Source organism: Vanellus vanellus (assembly GCF_965231255.1).
Source record: "Vanellus vanellus genome assembly, chromosome: 4".
Classification (NCBI taxonomy): domain Eukaryota; kingdom Metazoa; phylum Chordata; class Aves; order Charadriiformes; family Charadriidae; genus Vanellus; species Vanellus vanellus.
Window position 1 is genome coordinate 69,598,899 of NC_138909.1, and position 19,141 is coordinate 69,618,039.

The following is a 19,141-nucleotide window of genomic DNA, read 5'->3' on the forward strand; positions in this document are numbered from 1 at the left end:
CATTTGAAGATTTTGTTAACTACGGAATGGAAAAAATCTTTCTGAACTTTGAAGGCTGTCATCTCTTTTAGGAGAATGATGGCCTCCTTGGGATCTTGAGGGTTTTTTGTCCTCAGCCAAGTAATCTGCTTGATTTTCAGCTCATTTCTTCCATAGACAAAGGCAGGGTCTTTGCTCCCTTCTCTAGTTCTTCCTAGCTGATCTTCATATTAATCAAGCTTGGCACAGAGTTCAGTAATCCAAGCTATGATTTACAGTGTTGTAGCCATGCGGTGTGTCTGCACAGGGCAGAGCACTGTCATCCCATCTTTATTAAATGACATTAGTCTTTGGGGAAAGTGTATTCATCAAATCATCTCAATAATAGTGTGTCTTGCAGGTCAGCAAAAACGGCTTTGGCAAAGAAGTCACAAACAGTAATCAGGAACTCTACAAGACTTGAAAGTCCTGACACCAAAAATATTCATTCACTTGCTACAAGTTCTAAAAAGAGAAATATTTTGCGTTCAGCTGGAGAAGGGGTTTGAGCTCCAGGTCCCTGTTAGATGTTGTCCTCGTTTTTGTGAAGTCATACACCTTTCTTCTAGTCAAATTAGTGTAACACATCCTGAAGCGTTTATGATTTCCCCCCCCCCCCCCCCCCTTTCTAAGCACAAGAGTTTCAGTTTGGTTTAGGTAATCTGGTACTTTATTCTAGTGAAGAACAGTGCTTTCTTTTGATAGTGCTGCTTGTTCTGTTTCAATATGGCTTCATAAAATAAATTTACATTTGCTCCATGGATCCCTCAGTCCTGCATCTAACACCAGGAATGTTGGTGCTTGAATCCCACCAGAAGCAGCTGTCTGTCTGAGGCCCAGGAGCTCAGTAAAGAGACAGTAAATATTGCTTCTACAGGATTAGCAGCGCTCATTTTTTTTTCGGGAGCAAATCCTGGGAAACGAGAATGAGATGTGGCCTCCTCCAGATGAGCTGCCAGAATTCAGGAAGCAATACTGGTCGGTTGTGTGGAGCAGGCTGGGCTGGGTGAACACTGTCTTGTGCCAGTCTTGGAGAGGGGAGGAATGGGCTGAGTGTCACCCATGTTGGGGAAAGAGAGTTTGTACAGGGGAATGCTGGCTCAGCATGGAGCGTTTCATGGCTGCCTGATGGAGAAGTAACAGCTTGTGTTTCTCCTTTCCCCTCCATCCCTGTGTGCTGTCATGCTCCTTCACTATTGTGTTTTGTGTGATGGGGGCAGGAAAGGGGAGAGGAAAAAAGGATGCTGAGCAAGTATGTCTGATCCAGGGAGAAGAGGTGTATAATTTATTCTGAGGAATGTGTGGGAGTGTAGGGAAAGAGAATGGTTTTACTGAGCTAAATTATGTAGGAAAAGAGAAGATGCTTTCTGTTTGGTAAGAGTATCACCTTCTATTTTGAATTTTTAGACTGGCAAAAAGAACAATTTCTGCTATTCTGTACTGTTAATCCTGAAATATCCAGAACTATTTGTCAGCATCAGATCCGTGTCTATCTTTCTGTGCTACAACTGCTAAATTCTTCACAGTTCTCTTTTATTATTCATAGAATCATAGAATTGTCTAGGTTGGAAGGGACCTTGAAGATCATGGAGTCCAACCATCAACATAACACTGCCAAAACCACCACTAAACCATGTCCCTAAGCACCACGTCCCTAAGTACCCATCTTTTAAATCCCTCCAGGAATGGCGATTCCACCACTTCCCTGGGCAGCCTGTTCCAATGTTTGATAACCCTTTCTGTGAAAAAAATTTTCCTAATATCCAATCTAAACCTCCCCTGACACAACTTGAGGCCATTTCCTCTTGTCCTATGACTTGTTACTTGGGAGGAGAGAGAGACCCCAACCTTGCTACAGCCTCCTTTCAGGTAGTTGTAGAGAGTGATAAAGCCTCCCCTCAGCCTCCCCTTCTCCAGGCTGAACAACCCCAGTTCCCTCAGCCACTCCTCATAAGACTTGTGCTCCAGGCCCCTCACCAGCTTTATTGCCCTTCTCTGGACACTCTAGTCCTGCTGGCCACACTATTTCTGATACAAGCCAGGATGCTGTTGGCCTTCTTCTCCAGACAGGCAAACTAGTTTGGAGTTGGTTTTGTTTTTTTTTTTTTTTTTTTAAATCTTTCTTCTGTGACTAAATTTGTCTTGGCTTGGATAGCCCTCTTCTGAACATTTAACGTGACTTTTAAGCGTCCAAGCATTGTCATAAATGCAAGTTATAGCAACCAGAGCAAGTAGGGTAAATCCAAGCACTGTGGTGGATAAATTTTAGGTTTTAGGTGGAACTTAAGCAAATATTTTTGGATTCAACTAACACTGGGGCTTTTTATTTTTATTTTTCTTGAAGTACTATTCTGCCTCTGGGGAAGGTAATTTTTATTTTATTGTTTATGTAAGATGTGTAGAAAATTTAAGAAATGCACATGGGCTTATGGTGAGTTGGATGATGTCTTCAGAGACTGTCAGAATGGATTTCCTGCATTTAAAATTGTGCTGTTTAGGTCATACATTAAATACATTATTATCACTTAGTTGATCTCTTATTATCCATTTTTAGGAGCAGATACGCAGTTTAGTGGACAAGCATGTGGAATTCACTGCAACTCTTTTCAAGATGGTTCCTCTTTGGAAGAGACAATGTCTGCTTTGAAATTTCGGTAGTGTCTTTTTATTAAAGGAGAGTTCCTAGTAAGAGATACTATTCTGTCTGCAGTAATAATGCTTCTTAGTAGACACAGAGAATCAAATCTCTGCATATAGTCTCCTTAGGATCATTTATTGTAAAGCACTGGCATCTTTGAAACAAGTAACTGGTCTTTGTATCTGCATTAGTGAAAATAAATAAGGTAAGAAAACTATTGTAAATACTTCTCTACTATATGTAAGATGATAGACATATGGAAGTATAGATGATATATATGTATTTTCAGGATTAGAGGCTAAAAAGGAAGACAAATTCTACTGAAAACCTGAAAATGAAGGGAAAAGTGTATTCTAGTGAAAGAAAATGTCATAATTCAGTACAAACTTTGTTTTTTGCAGAGGGAGCAGGATTGTGACTTGCACTTATACAATCAGCAACTGGAAAAATGCCAGGTTCTAAAAGTAACTTGGTGTCTTTACATGAGGATGTTACAAATGATACTTCAGACTTGAGTGAAATGAAAATGTCAGATGAAAAAGGATCTGTTGAAAAAAGGACAATGACTCTGATTGAGAAGAATGGCTATCACGACTGTGTATACATAAACGCCGCTAAGATTTTTCAAGGCATTCATACTGAAAAGTGTAAGGATAGAATATTGGTGCGGTATGGTGATGACTCAGTATCTCCCAAGCTGACTTTTAAAGATGACTATTCCCAGCGTGTATCTTATGAACTGGCTTTCAATGCTCTAAAATGTAAGTACAAAACTTTTCCAAGAATTGCAAACAGAAATGATGCAGCAGAGGAAATATGGAAAAACAAAGTGTTTAGTTTCTGCCTGACAGCAGAGGTTCTGGGGAATTTTTTGTTAAACTACAGGTTACTACTAGACTACTCGTATCCCTCAAATATTTGGATATGTCTAAGGGTTGTTAGCGTTTTGTGAAATCAAACATTTAAACTCTACTTTTTCACGTAAAGGAATTATACTTATTTAGAGTTGCTACTGTTTGTGATTGAATTTGCACTTAATTTTCATGATGTTTAAACTTTCACCTTTTTCTTCAGAGATTTATAAGTTTTTCTTTTTCTTCCATAGATTTCATAGTGTAACTTGTCAATACTTTCTTTTTTTGCAGATCAAGATCTTCTTGAAGAAATATTGTTAGATAGCTGTGTTTACCCATGCCACTTAATAGTAAGTGAACATTTTTGTGAGGAGATAAATTTTGTATTTTCTGAGTTGATGTAATTAGAATCTTTTCTGAGGATTCAAAGAAAGAAGGTAGGAGAGTGCACTGCTTACTGCAGTGTAAAACTTGATGTGATGTTGTCCATGAGCCAGTCCATGTCCATGTGCTTTCCTTCCTAGCTGCGCGCCCTTGTGAGTGGGGAAAAAACTCATGTTCCCTTCCTGTCCCTGGGAGTTGTAAAGCAAAAGAATGCACTGAACCCATGTTTCATTTCCTGGGCAAACTGTATTGTATACAAATATGGTACTTGTACTGGCAAAAATTGGTCCAACTTACTCTCTCAACATGCTTTTCTGCTTTGACATGGAAAGAAACTCTAGACCTGGCAGAGTAACCTGCTGGTCCTTTCGATTTAGTCTTTGATGCTTTTGAAAATTACAAGATGAATTTGAACTGGTGTTATTTGTGGAGATTGATGTGAGCAGGCAAATGATCGAACAGATTTGATTTTTGGCTTGTTTTTATAAGGAGGTAAGACTTACGTGGTAACATTTTGTGTTTGGTGGTATTTCCCTAATAACTTGAGTTTTCTAGCTAATTTCGGTCATATTTGTGAGAAGGTAGTAATTTTCAAAGGCATAAGAACTGTAGGAATTTCATGAAAAGAAGTAGACAAAAGTAACTGCAGTGCTGTTAATTACTGTCCCTAAGAAGGAGGTGCTCCCTGTTTTAAACATTTAGACATGGGAAGGAGATTTTACATATGTCCTGACTGCGGAATGGTTATTATAATGGAGCTTATTGGTTGTAATATGCAGAGGAATCCCACAAGAGACAAATTGGTAGGTGTGTTTGTTAGCTTAGCTATTCAAGGAACTACTTTATGAGGAGAAAATAATTTCAAAGTTTAAATTCTGATAACATTAAAAGTTGTTAAGATATGTTACTTGTGTGTGTGGAGAATGTTTTTAATTTTGATAAGCTAAATAACTTTTTAAGTTGTGTTTTTGAGTTTTTAAAAAATTCTTCAGTGTTTTACTAACTCTCTATGAGGAATTACTTTCATATTGTTAAAAATAGGCATTTCAGTCATGTCATCTTACATGGGAGACTGCTGTTTGACATGGATGTTTTGGCAGAAGTAGGGCATGCTTTGTGTCTATCCAGTTGCTTTTCTGTTGCAGCCAGATGAATTAACCAGCTTGCTTGTTGTGATGCTTTATGACCTACAAGAGCGAAAGTTTCAAGCACGAGAGATTTCTGATGAAGAGGAACCTGTGGCAGAAGTTCAGAAAATAGAGCGTTATCTATACAGGTGTACACGCTAAGAATTTTTGTTCATATATATTAGCAGAAATACAGATATGTATAACTGGTAACTTTTCTTTATAATTGTCAATATTACAGATGTCTTTCAATTTCCAATTTTAGGGGCTTTGTTTTTATTTTTAATGAGAACCTAGTTTGAAGGGAAACTTTCGTATTCCTATAGTTAAAAATACAGCTAACAAACCATCTTTATATTGTGGATTGTTTTGCTAGAAAAAGGTATCTTATTTTGGAGTCGTCGAAACTTTTTCATACAATTTTAGAAAATAAATGAAATAGTAAACATTCATAAATATGAGTAATAGAGTTAAGAGATCATGGAGTGGAATAATACCTGTTTATTTAGCAATATTGCTATTATGGAACTTTGTTAAATATTATTTTAAGTAATTAGAACAAAAAAAAAGAGGATATGTAAAATAAACATTTTAAGGCTTATTCAAGTATTTCTTTCTTCAGTCTGTTGATGAACTCAACAGGCATTTGTTGGGCAAAATTGTATTGCTGCCGGATTTAGAATAGCCCAAAAAGTTCATGAATATCCTAAGTGCAAGGTATTCCTGGAGGGCAGTAAGTAATATACCTTGACAACTGAAGTAGCTCACCAGCAACTTTTATTTGCTTTGAAGTGTCACGTATCAAAATTATGCATAAAATTTGTGGGAAGAAAAGACTGGGAATATTTCCTCTGAGATTTTCAGGTAATAATAATAAAACCGAGTGTTGGTCGCCATCATACTTGAGTTGTTTCTGTACGCATTTAGAGGTCAGCTTTCATCAAGTGCTCGTTCTGCACATACATGTATTTATATCTTCAAACATACAAAAAAAATCATGATTGTATTCCACCGGTTGCAGTTCCAAAACATATTTTCTTTTTTTTTTTAGTTTGAGAAAATTGATGTATTTGTCATAATTCCAGTCCCGTGTGCATTTAAGTGAAACAGTCTTAGCTATGCACTACTTACCTTGCATCTACCATTGAAAATGTCCTACTGAAATGTGTATTTTCTGTAGCAGCTTGCAAAATGAGGCCTCGCTTTTGGTTTTGGTTTCTGAGCAAGATAGTATTGTAAGATAAATGTTTATTGCAGTATTTCTGTGCAATATTTCTAGAACTTATTCAACCTGTGATTATGTTTTTGTAGTTTTAGGACCAAATTGGCAGCTGCACTAGCAAGATGTCGCATCAAACATGGTGCTCTTTCAATTGAGTACATTCTACCAGAAGCCATACGGAAGCAGGAACAAAGGGCTTCTGCTTTACCTTTGTGTGTTTGGATAAACACATTTAAAATCAGGTAAGGTCTTTAAAGTATCATCTAATATTTATGTTTTTACATATGAAGTGATATAGTTTACTACAAACTTGTTTTAGAATTTCCAGGTTATATTATTACCAGTAATTTAAGTTTCTTATGATAAATTCTGCTTAGTCCAGTGACACTGTGTTATGTTTGTAGTTTTTATATATTGCAGTAACGGTATTCATAAACTGTAATAAAATTGTGAAGCAGTTTTCCTTACTATTTTGTTGCTTGTGTGCATCTTTCACCAAATAAATGAGGAGATAAAGTTAGAAAAAACTGTATGGGTGAGTAAACTCTGTGACAAAAAATAAAGAGAAAACTTCTTTAAAAGTGAGTGTATTACTGTAAGCCATAACATTGGCAAAGGGTGCTAACATAGGAACAATACTTAATACTGGTGTTTATTCTGTAAGGATGGTGTAAACTTGAAATAAAAATACACTTCTTAAAATCCTTATATTCAGTGGGCTACTATACATGTAACACTGGTGTTCCCAGTTCTGTACTAACTGACGTATGAACCATGCCAGGTTATCCTCTTAACTATTTTGTTAGACAGGTAATCCATTTTATTATGTTTTCAGTGATTTTGTTTTCATACTCTTGCTTTGTACCAGTGTTCTGTGCTTAGGTTATAGGCGCTAAAAGATAGAGAAGGTGTCTTACTCTGGTTGTGATTTTGACTGAACCGAAAGCTGCTGCATTGATCCTGTGTTTAATGTACCATATCACAGAATAGTCAGGGTTGGAAGGGACCTCTGGAGATCATCTAGTCCAACCCCCCTGCCAGAGCAGGGTCACCTACAACAGGTTGCACAGGACAGCGTCCAAGCGGGTTTTGAATGTCTCCAGAGTGGGAGACTCCACAACCTCTCTGGGCAGCCTGTGCCAGTGCTCCACTACCCTCAAAGTGAAGAAGTTCCTCCTCATGTTAAGATGGAACTTCCTATGTTCAAGCTTGTGCCCATTACCCCTCGTCTTGTCAATGGGCACCACTGAAAAAAGACTCCTCCCATCCCTCTGGCATCCTCCCTTTAAGTATTTGAAAGCATTAATAAGATCCCCCCCCATTCTTCTTTTCTCTAGACTAAAGAGACCCAAGTTCCTCAGCCTTTCCTCATATGAAAGATGTTCTAATCCCCTAATCATCTTTGTAGCCCTTTGCTGGACCCTCTCCAGCAGATCCCCGTCTTTCTTGAACTGGGGAGCCCAGAACTGGACACAGTACTCCAGATGCGGCCTCACCAGGGCAGAGTAGAGGGGGAGGATGACCTCCCTCGACCTGCTGGCCACACTCTTTTTGATGCACCCCAGGATGCCATTGGCCCTCTTGGCCACCAGGGTACATTGCTGCCTCATGGTCATCCTGTTGTCGACCAGGACTCCCAGGTCCCTTTCCACAGAGCTGCTCTCCAGGAGGTCAGCCCCGAACCTGTACTGATGCGTGGGGTTATTCTTCCCCAGATGCAGTACCCTACATTTACCCTTGTTGAATTTCATTAGGTTCCTCCCTGCCCAACTCTCCAGCCTGTCCAGGTCACGCTGTAAAGCAGCACAGCCTTCTGGTGTGTCAGCCACTCCTCCCAGTTTAGTGTCATCAGCAAACTTGCTGATGGTACACTCTATCCCTTCATCCAGATGATCGATGAATATATTGAACAGGACTGGACCCAGTACTGACACTTGAGGGACACCACTTGTTACTGCCTCTTTATTTATTTATTTTATCAGACTTACTAACTTAATTGTTTCAAACCAGAACTTATATTCCTAAAATAGAGTGAATTCCCCTCCTGCATTAGGCAGTATTGCATTATATATATATACACACACTAATAAAATAAAAGGCAAAAATCCATATAATCAACGTGAACTATATAGCTTAAATAGCTGTTGTGTATTTAATGGTTAGAGTTGTATGTTAACAGCCTTCAAGATGTTTTTGAAGATTTGAAGAAGAAGGGATTCACAAGAGTTGAATCTGTGTCAGACTTTGACTGTTATACGTACTGTATGGACCGACATTGCCATGATGTATTGGTTTTTCCTTCCTCTCTTAAAGAAGAACTGCTTAATTTAGATCTTTTTGCAGATTGCAAACTCTTACTGCAGGTGAGTTGATGTCACCCTTGAATGATATGATCTGCAAACTAAAATAACGCTTTGCATTAGAATGAGGTCATGTATTATGCAACTGTCCTATTAAATCAGTCAGGCAGCAACATACTCTTGAAAGGTTTTGGATGTTTTTAATAATCACAAGGTTAGAAACTGATTCACTTAAGAAATTTAGCGTGCAAATGGTAATGCTTATAATTGATAGCTACAATTAAATTAGTAAAATGTTTTAAATTTAAATCTTAAAACTGTTGGAATAAACATCAAAAGTGGTCAAAGAGGCAGTCTCACTTCTGAAGACATGAGGAAAGTTTCTATGTAACTCTTCATGCATTACCCCCAGTTAGTAGATAATGGCATGCTAATATTATAACATCTCTTCCTCCTCAACTGCGTATTTGTGATGGAATGATGACACTTCTTTGTATTTTGTGCAGTGTGGTTCCTAAATCTCCATAAACCGCACTGATCTTTTTCCTACCTTGCCATCATTAGCCTCTCCAGGCAAGACTGGTTGGAGGTTCCTGTAGTAGAGTGGTGGTTTGGAGTAACCCTGCAATAAAACACAACCAAAATTTATCTAAAGTGTCTGATGATTCTTGAGTGCTTAGCAGAAACATTTCAGAGGACGTTTTTCCTTGATGCTTAGCATTTTATGGAAATTTTAGCCTGAAAATTTATTGCCCAACTTACAAAGGAAATCAGAATATCTCATTCCAATGGGTATATTTTGAATAGAAGACTTACAGAAAAGAACCATACATGACAGCCCCATACATCACCAGAGCAAATTCTGAGTATTACTACTTAAGAATATTCAAAGTTAGGAAACATAACCCTCAAAAACTCCATCTCTGTGGGGTGGGGTAGGGTGGTACTGGAATGGTGTAAGTAGGTACACAGACATAAATGTGAACGGAAAAATTTATCTTTCTTTTTTTTTCTTTAACACCAGTATTTGTAAGATTTGGGGCAAAACTTGGTACCCGTCGTTCATATCTTCACTCTTTGCCTTTTTAAATAATTTGATGGAGATAATGTTTGATACGTATTTCTCTCTTCAGCATCTGTAGTATGACATCATTTACTCTTGTAAATTAGCTTTTTGCATTCAAAACTGCCGCAGTGTTCAACTTTCAGCAAAATCTTAGTTTTTTATCTGTAAGGGCTTCATTTCTCCTATAATTATCTTTAAGCGGTGTGTGAATAGTTCTGCATTTCTCTGTTGAGCTGCCTCTGAGGATGAATTTTGCATATTGTGGCCTATATTTGTCTGTTCTGGAACTGGCTGTCATTAAGAGTTCCTCCTTATGGGGATGATAGGCACTTAACATTTATTGTCGCCTATGGGTGTTGTGCTTTCTTATGCATTAGTCAGAATTAAATTAATTATAGTGAGTTTAACTTAATAAGATCCTTGCTTTTGTGCTTTATTTAATTCTGTATTATCAGCTATCCATGATTATTTTTTCTCCTCCCCTCTTTCTAGTTTGTAATGCAAACAATGAAATACTTTCCTAATTTGGAAAGGAAGCTTGGCACTCAAGGAAACCAAATTAGTTGGTCATATTTAATTTTGTGTCATTATTTTTTAGGATAAGTCTCGCAGCCTTGCTGTACACTCTGCACAGGCACTGTTGAATACAGATGATAACATTATAGTGGCTCATGTAGGTTCCCATCTGACCATTGCGCATCTGTCAGCCCTGACAATTCACAGCATGTCCAGAATTTTTGTTTGCGGTGTAAAATCTTCAACAAAAGCAGCTGAACTGAGGAACTTGTTCAGTCACATGGGATGCAAAAGTAGGTGTTAAAATAGTTGGCATGCATAAAGTATTGTAATGTAGATATTTGTGGTATCTGTAAATATGACAGGATTCAGAGATCTCATGTTAGAGGATTTGGGGAGGGCAGTAACAATTTATTTTTTACCACAAGGTGAACTGACAGCTTTTCGGCTACAATCAAGTTACTCAAAAGTTGCAGATTAACTGTCATAGATGCAGGCTTCTGGAATGTCAAGTGAAGTTTTCCATATATGTAGTTCCTATATAGTGGTTGGTGTCACTGGTAGCTGGGAACTTTTGGGTCCGTTTGGTTGGTGTCTTGGCTGTTGCTTTCAGTCTGATTTTCACCTGTTTCTGAGAGTGTTAATCAAAACCACGTGCAGTCATCTGGTTTACCCAGAGGACACAATCGGAACAGAACACAACAGGACTCTGGAACACCATTAGCAGACTTTTCAGTGGAAGACACAAAAATCTAGTCCTTCAGTCTGTTTGGGATCAGTGGGACATACTTTTGGAGGATCTAGCTCTATGGAAGTCTGTGTAACACCACAGTCTCTTCACCTTTATCACATTAAAATTAGGCAGGTTTGCTTGCATATAGAACTGTTGAGTATTTTTTTTTTTTTTTCAGATATTGAGTTGTTAGATGAAGACTTTACTGAGGTTGAACCAACAGACTTGAGACTTCAAAAGGCAAAAGTTATTTTGCTGCTACCACAATGCTCTGGGCTGGGTGTTGGCAATCCAATAGACTTTATTTTAAATGAACACGGAGGTAACTTTTGACACAATAGCTCATGCTTTCTGGTAGAAATAGAATTCAGGTATTGTGGCCTGGACGTCATAGCTGCTTCAGTAAATTGTATCATTTTATAAAATACCTTTTTAGATTTTTATTTTAACTTCTATAAATACGTATGTATTAAATAACTTCCATAATTCTGTATGTGTAATGTACATGCAGGCTACTATGGAAATATAAAAGAAAATAAATAAATTACACAGATGATTTTTCCACACAAAGGGAGCAAGAACATACTTGGCCTAGCTTAGGATTCTCAACAAGAAAACAAAATATTTCTAGGTGGCACTGAAGGATTAAGAGTGTTTTGTAAAGGCAATTTCAGGTTGATGTATGAAGTTTAAGGGTTATTCTGGGGAGTAGAGTGTATATAGCCTTTCTTTTAAAATAGAAAGACTTTAAGACTAGAAAGGTAGGAGATTTATTTCAAGATAGAAATGAGTATATATAATTTTCCCTTGATTACATTCCTTTATTGATTGTTTGTATAAGTATTCACTGCACAATTTTCATTAAATAGAAACAAATAAGAGGCAGTAGTAATTACAGGTGAAGAGGGAAAGAAGAATCCTGTAGGCATTCCTTGGTATTCTCATTCATAAAACCTACCTTCTCACTGCAGCAGTAATAAACAGGTCTGTTAGCAAAGCATTTTTTGCAAACAACCGAATTTTAAGACACTGATACAAGTTGCACTAATAAATTTACAACTCTTTGCATTTAGATGCAGCATTGCTAAGAGACCTTTTCCAAGGATCAGTATCGGAGGATAAACTCACTGCTCTTGCTGACCAGCAGCTTAATGAGTTGATGCATGCAATGAAATGTAAGTGTGCTAGCTTGGGGATTTCTGGGAACACCTTGTACTACCAGTTCCATGGTACTGCCACCAGTTTTTATATAGTAAAAAATACACTGATTACTCTATTAATTAACAGTACGTGTGTAACCAAACCCCCTAAGTAATGATCTCCTCAAGTTTAAAGGTGTATCTGTGTGCTAGTATTCACCAGCCATTAATACAATAATCTTCAGCACTGTGTAGAGAACTGGCTTAGTCATACTCTGCTTCAGAAAAGTCGTAACTGTAGTCTGACTCCATCTTGATGCTGCCACTTTCTTCCCCCCTCCTTTGGCAGCTGTGTGAAAAGACTGGATACAGCCATGAATTTCTGCTGAAATCGGCAAATATTTGAAAAGATTTTAATTATTAGAAAACACTAGAGATTGAATACCAATGCATGTGCGAGTATATATTTTATTTGTAAAAAGTGACATCCAAGCATAATTTTTATGCTGGTTTCAGTCCTTACTAAACCACTGTGTGTGAAGAATTTGAAGAGTAGAATTTTTTGTTTGTTTGTTTTGTAGTTACTAAAGTACAGGCTATTGTTTACTGCACTTGTTCAGTTTACCCAGAGGAAAATGAACTAGTAGTGAAGAAAGCACTGGAATTGGGAGTGGAAGGAAATAAACTACAGCCATATAGGTACGGAATAAGTAGGTTTGTCTATGGAAAAATTAAATATAACTTTAAATTGTAGCATAATGCTTATGCTAGACTGATCTGTGTCTTTCATTAGATTAACATTTAAAATAGTTTTTTACTACCTCTCATTCCATTCCTTTTGATGTTATGAGAGTACTAAGTAGCATCCTTCTGACTTTTTCATCCAATGTTTTTGTTCCCACCTGAAATCGAGATGGGAGGAAAGCATCACTGGTTGGAAAGAACATTGTGGTGAGCTTCTGATCAAGCTATTGCTTTCATCCTATTGGTATTCAGAGAATGAAGCCAGTTTAAGATAAAATGGAGACTAGAAGTCAGGGAACTTGCAAGCATGCTCTCAGCTTCTCACCTAGAACGATGAAACCAAGTCTTAAAATGTGAGAATAATATAGAAGAATAAGAACCTCTGCTGTAGGATTGCTTGTCTCTATTCAGATAAATGACTTTTGGGGGGGAAGGTTACAGGAAGAGAACATTCTGTGCAATCCTAACAAATACATATATGTATGAAAAAAGTATGTGTTGTATACTTTGTATGTAGTTAAAACCTGTCAGCTGTCACCCCTGTCAGCTGGAGCGATTGTTAATAGACTGATGGGTACTTTCTGGATTTTCCTTTCAGTCACAGTAGATAAATGCAAACAGTTGGCACTTGCTTGCACGTAGATATAGTTGATTACAGGATGTGGGTTAAAAGAGTTTATGTTGCCAAGATTGCAGGAGAGTCATACTGTATTTTTAGATTTTATATTATCTTAGATGACGTTAATGACTTGGCCATCATGGGGAGAGGTACTGTGTCTCAAGATGTCATAGAACCATAGAACAGTTGGGGTTGGAAGGGACCTTTAAAGGTCATCCAGTCCAACCCCCCTGCAACAAGCAGGGACATCTTCAACTAGACCAGGTTGCTCAGAGCCCCGTCCAGCCTGACCTTGAATGTTTCCAGGGATGGGGCGTCTACCACCTCTCTGGGCAACCTGTGCCAGTGTTTCACCATCCTCATTGTAATTCAGTGTAGTTAAATTTTGCATGAGTAAATAGTAAATGTTAACTGTGGCCATTCCAGAGAATATTAAAAATAGGTATATTGTGCATAATGTTAAGATACAGTACAACAAAATGTAACTTCTTGCAAATGACCAATAGAAAAGAGCAGCCTGCTTGAATTTGTATGCTAAATGGGATGAAATGAGGGTATGTCTTGCTCACGATGCTATGCTAGTCCAAAAGCATTTATGGACTCTTGCTGTAAATTGTGTTTTCCTTTGGGATTTGAAATTTGTGAAGTCTGTCATGTTTTGACCTCTATGCAGCTATTACTCTATGGGGAGAACTAGTGAGTCTTTGGAACATAATGATCTCTGAATTAGTTGAACATAAATAGTAGCTAAATTCATGGTACATATAACAGAATTTGTATTAAAAAAAAACTGAGATTTTTTTTTTCTGGAGCTTTAGTTTATTCAGGAAAAAATTCGCCCTTGTCTAAAACACCTCCCCTCCCCCTGAAGCCAAACCAAAATCTATTGTGTTCTGCAGAAACATGAGACTTGCCATACCACCAAATTATACTTCTGCTTTCAAATACAAGGCAATCTCAGGTGGTAAGAAAGGGATAGTAAAATTACATTAGGATTTTTGCAGACCTGAGCAAATTTGTGACTGAAGACTGACTGAACTTCATAAATGATGATTCCAGAATCAGTTCCTCCTTCACTGTCATGCATGTATCATCTTGGATGTTTTCATGCATAGTTCTTGCTACAATAAAGCTGCTGGCAACCAGCATAAACAGAGCAGTAACAGAACACCATAAATAAAATATATAGTGTGATTATGCTTGTCTTAAGATGAAAGTTCAAGCCATTTAAGATGCATGTACTACTTATGACAGTTCCTTGTACACTTTCCTTAGAATTAATTAAGTAATTTATTTGACTAAAAGAATGCAGGATAGAATGAAAATCTCTGTTGCAGAGTTACTAGTACCTGTGTTCACAGTAGTGTCTTTGAGAGGCAAGTTATACTAATAAACTGGCCTGTGTGATCATCACAGATCTACTTAGTTTCCTTTTCCAAGAAAATTGAGGGCTTTCAGAAAACTCTTACACCAGTTGTACTTATGTGTATGATATCTTTTAGAATTACTCTGCAGTGCTGGAGTGTTGCCGAACAAAATAAGGCTGTGCTGGAGTTTGGAGTCATATAGCTGGTCTTAGGGCTGTGACATCATAAAGGTGGTTTCAAACATGTAAGTGCAGCTTAGACAGCGGGTACCTCAAGGATGTGACAGTTTATAGCAAAGGCTTTACCTTATGTAAGGGTACACGTGGTGAACATGTGTGTACAGAGGAGAATCTAAACCATTCATGCATTTCCCTTTGGCCTATCAAATTTAATTTCTGCATCAATTTTCAGGGTCAGACCACCCATTAAAGGAATTCCTGGTAACAATAATCTGTATACATCAATCAAAATAAAGATTATCACCTTTTTGCATCGAATGATCTGATCTAAAAGCATCTAAAATCTCCTCTGTGTCACAGGACATAGAGTTTTATTTAGTAATGCAAGGAGGATGTGAGCCTTGTAGTCTGTTTTACCAAGTTCCAAGGGACGTACAAAAAATCCAGATTACAGTGAAAACTCGGGAACAAACTGTGTTGCAGACTTCCCATTAGAAACAGACTAGCCAGCCAAATCGGGACGTTGTTTACGACTATTGAATGCATTTTTCTGTAACCATCTTTGAACAAAGCTCTGTCTCAAGAGGATCAAGGGAGCCTTGAGGAGGGGCTGTATCTTACAGTTCTCAGCAATGCAAAGAGGAGGGGATAAAAGATGCATAAGGACATTTTGATTGCATTTTTCTGTACTGCAAGAGCTTAGTAATAGTTTAGCAGCCTTTATGAGCCAGGTCCTTGAGGCCTGATAATAACAAGTAGGGATTACTGGAATACAGGGAGAATATGAGAAAAGGCTAGTTCTTTGTCCTAACTGATGCAGTGCAAAACTGTAAGTTTGAAAAAACACCACTTAATTATTACAAATAGGTGATTTTTTTTTCTAACCTAAGGTTTTTAGCTTAGATAGATATATTTATTATGAGCATATCCTTAATAAAGTACAAGGGCGAGTAGTGATAGGATGAGGGGTAATGGCTTCAAACTGGAAGAGGGTAGATTTAGATTAGATATCAGGAAGCGATTTTTCACTCTGAGGGTGGTGAGGCACTGGAACAAATTTCCCAGGAAAGCCATGGATGCCCCATCCCTGGAGATGTTCAAGGCCAGGTTGGACGAGGCTTTGAGCAACCTGGTCTTGTGGGAGGTGTCCCTGCCCATGGCAGGGGGGTTGGAACTAGGTGATCTTTAAGGTCCCTTCCAACCTAAACCATTCTATGATTCTAACTTGGTCAGCACCTCTGCAATTTCTGTGTACTGCTCAGTGTTTTCAGAGCATTCCCCAACTTCATGGACAGCTTGATAATCCAGTAATTGCAGGCCCAAGAAAGAACATAATTAAATATGTTCCTACATATTTTTATCTGGTGGTTAATTAGTGGAAAAAATAAATGGGTATTATTGGAAAAAATGCAAAAACCCAGATTTAATTCTAAAAAGCTAAATTCTCGTGTCTTACTTGAATTGTAGTATTTTAAAATGAAGATAAGGTTCTAGAAGACTGCCATTAAAAGACATAATTTGGATATTACTTTTAATATATCCTTGTTTATTTCCTTTTATATCCTTAAGTATTATTTTCTGGTCATTTGTTTATTTTTTACAGGCTTATTCCTCCTGTTTTTTCTACTTGCTGCAATTCAAAGGCTTCTACTGAAACTTTTTTCAAAATGGAGCCATCAGAAATTTCCAGTGGCTGTTTTCTAGCTGTTTTAGCAAGAGAGGTAAGCTAAGCAAATTACCATTTAAAAACATTTCACAGAAAAAGAATATCGCCAGTTTTCCAGAAAAGAATATATGAAATGAGAGATTTTAAAAAAAAAAAATAATAAAATCCTGGCTGTTCTTTAGTTGCCTTAAGAACAAAGAAGAGGTGAGCAGTTAAAATGTGCCACTCCTAGCATTTTATGCTGAACACAGCTCTCCAACACCTGCCTTTTCTTCTGTTTGTGATCAGAGCAGTTTCTTGATCTGTGCCAGGGCTAGAAACATGTAGAGGAAATACACTGTTGCCATTGCACCTTGGAATGAAGTATACAGCTTGATTAGACTCATGATGAATGGTGTTTAGCAAAGTTATTTGTTATGTCTGTATGCATTGACAAGATTTGCCAATATCCAAGCAGACAGTGTCACCCATAGGGATTAAGATTTCATTATAATTTGAATAAAATAGGTATGAATATGTTTCCTTCCAGAATGTATGCGTATGCATATCTGGCTTGAAAGGCAGGGGGCTTTTCCTGAGTATATGGAGAAGTCTTGGAATGATTCCTGAGGAAAGGCCTTAAAGGGCTAGTTTGCATCTCTGAGAATCAACATTTTCCTCTTGTGTCTGAGAAAAGTAGGACTTTTTTCACCACAGGAGGAAGGGGGGCGCTAATTAGCATTTCATTGAAAATTAAAGATACGAGAACTTATTTGGCTATTTGTACCACTTTCTGTCATACTGCAATTACAGTGCTTGAAAGAAGCTTGTGTCTTGGGGAGAATTAGAAGAGGAAGATTTTATTAAAGACAATCAGATGTGAAAAGCCTTTCAAGTTATCTGCTATTGACCTCTTTGCAATGTAGAATATTTTTTTTAGCCTGGCTGCCTGAGCTAGTAAGTTTTAGTTCTGTCTACCATATTCTCTCCCTTCAGAAAAAGAAACACTTTTGCTTCAGTTAGTTGATTTGAATACTTTTTGAGTCATATTCTAATGCACAGAAACAATTACTCCTAATTGCATCAAAGGCCAGTTTTAGGTGACTCTGGAAGCGAGCATTTTCTGTAATGCATAAAATGTGTACTGTGAATCATAATTTCAATTGAAACCTCTGGTTTTCAGGTACCTACCCCTCTTCTTGGCTAGTTGTAAATAGTTTCTTCCCCGTTGCCTCTCTTTAAGTATTTGGATTTATGCGGTTTCTACTTAATCGAGAGTTTCTTGCTTATGTATCATGAGCAAAGATTTTCATTATCATGAAAAATATTAATGTTTGGTGCTATCGATAATATTTCTGTATTTTAGTAATTATTTCTGGTACACAGAATCTGCTATTACGGATACATTACAGAGCAAGTCAAGGTGGGAGCTGTTTCCCCTCTTCAGGCCTCTAGAGGGCAAAGTCTCTGAAGAGCAAATGCTCAGATGCGACTTGGCACAATATTCACATTCTTAATTTCTTCAATAAATAGTTTGGTTAGCATTTATCACATATGACTTATGTCTTTCTGCTGGATTCTGCCATAATTTTCTCGTGGAGTAAATTTGGAGGAATCTGGGATTAAAGTATTGAATTTGCAGCTCTGGGTTGTGGGTTAGATTTATTGTTGTTTCCTTTGAAATTTTCAGAAAGGTTCTTCTGAAAGCGTGTCTGTTAAAGACATTTTGGCTCGCGCTGCATCAAAGGGACTACTAGATGACCTTGTTGCAGAAAAATCAAAGGAAGAGGAGAAAAAGCAACCGAAAGTAACACAACGTAGAAATAATATTACTGGTGATGGTATGAAGCCGAAGATTGCAGAGCTCCTTCACCATCAAACTGTATCTAACGTTAAGGCTGAAGTTTCCCGGTCTAAAGCAGTCAGTAACATACAACAAAAGAAGGTGAACCGAACAAACGGCTATGTTCAGCTGAAGAAATCTGTCAACCCCGTTTCAGACACAGCTCTGCCTAGAGTGCTGAAGCACACATCTCATCTGCCATCTGCGGGCAAGGCGCATGAAAGACAGACACTTGCTAGAAAAGCACGCACCGAACGTAAGAGGGTTGTATTGAAGACCGTGGAAATTGTTTTGCCTCCCGTGATAACACCATATGCAACTCAGCACGGGATCAAACCCAGGACACCAACTCATCCTTGCTTTCGTGGCTGGACTGGAGCTAAGGGTTTGGGTGGTAAGGTACCTCCAGTACCCGCGGGTGGTGGGATACTTCCACCAGCTCTGTCTAAAGCGGTCAGGTCAACTGTGCTTAGCCATCCTCGACCGTGGCTGTAAGACTCTTCAAACTTTGTCCTTACCTTTATAGAAAGGGTAAAGATTCCTGTATATATTAATTAATACACTTAGATTACAGTATATCTTTATGCAGGATAATCTTGCTGTGGGAAACATATATATTATGGGGTATTTGCATGGAAACACCCATATTAGATAGCAATTTTAAACTGGTAATTGCACCTTACAGTGAACGCAGCTCAGCTGCATAAGGCTGATAGACCATTGAGGGGGTGAGATCAAAAAACTACA

General features: G+C 37.9%; 1 protein-coding gene across 1 annotated transcript; it reads left to right on the forward strand.

Moving 5' to 3' along the window:
* Positions 1–3,104: 3,104 nt before the first annotated feature.
* On the forward strand, positions 3,105–18,889 carry NSUN7 (NOP2/Sun RNA methyltransferase family member 7; the record flags this gene model as incomplete). The annotated part of the gene is made up of 11 exons (XM_082483100.1): positions 3,105–3,417; positions 3,802–3,860; positions 5,040–5,170; positions 6,333–6,485; positions 8,423–8,606; positions 10,208–10,418; positions 11,037–11,180; positions 11,932–12,033; positions 12,579–12,696; positions 16,510–16,627; positions 18,242–18,889. The coding sequence occupies 11 exons, from the start codon at positions 3,105–3,107 to the stop codon at positions 18,887–18,889; spliced, it is 2,181 nt and encodes a 726-aa protein (XP_082339226.1).
* Positions 18,890–19,141: the final 252 nt, after the last annotated feature.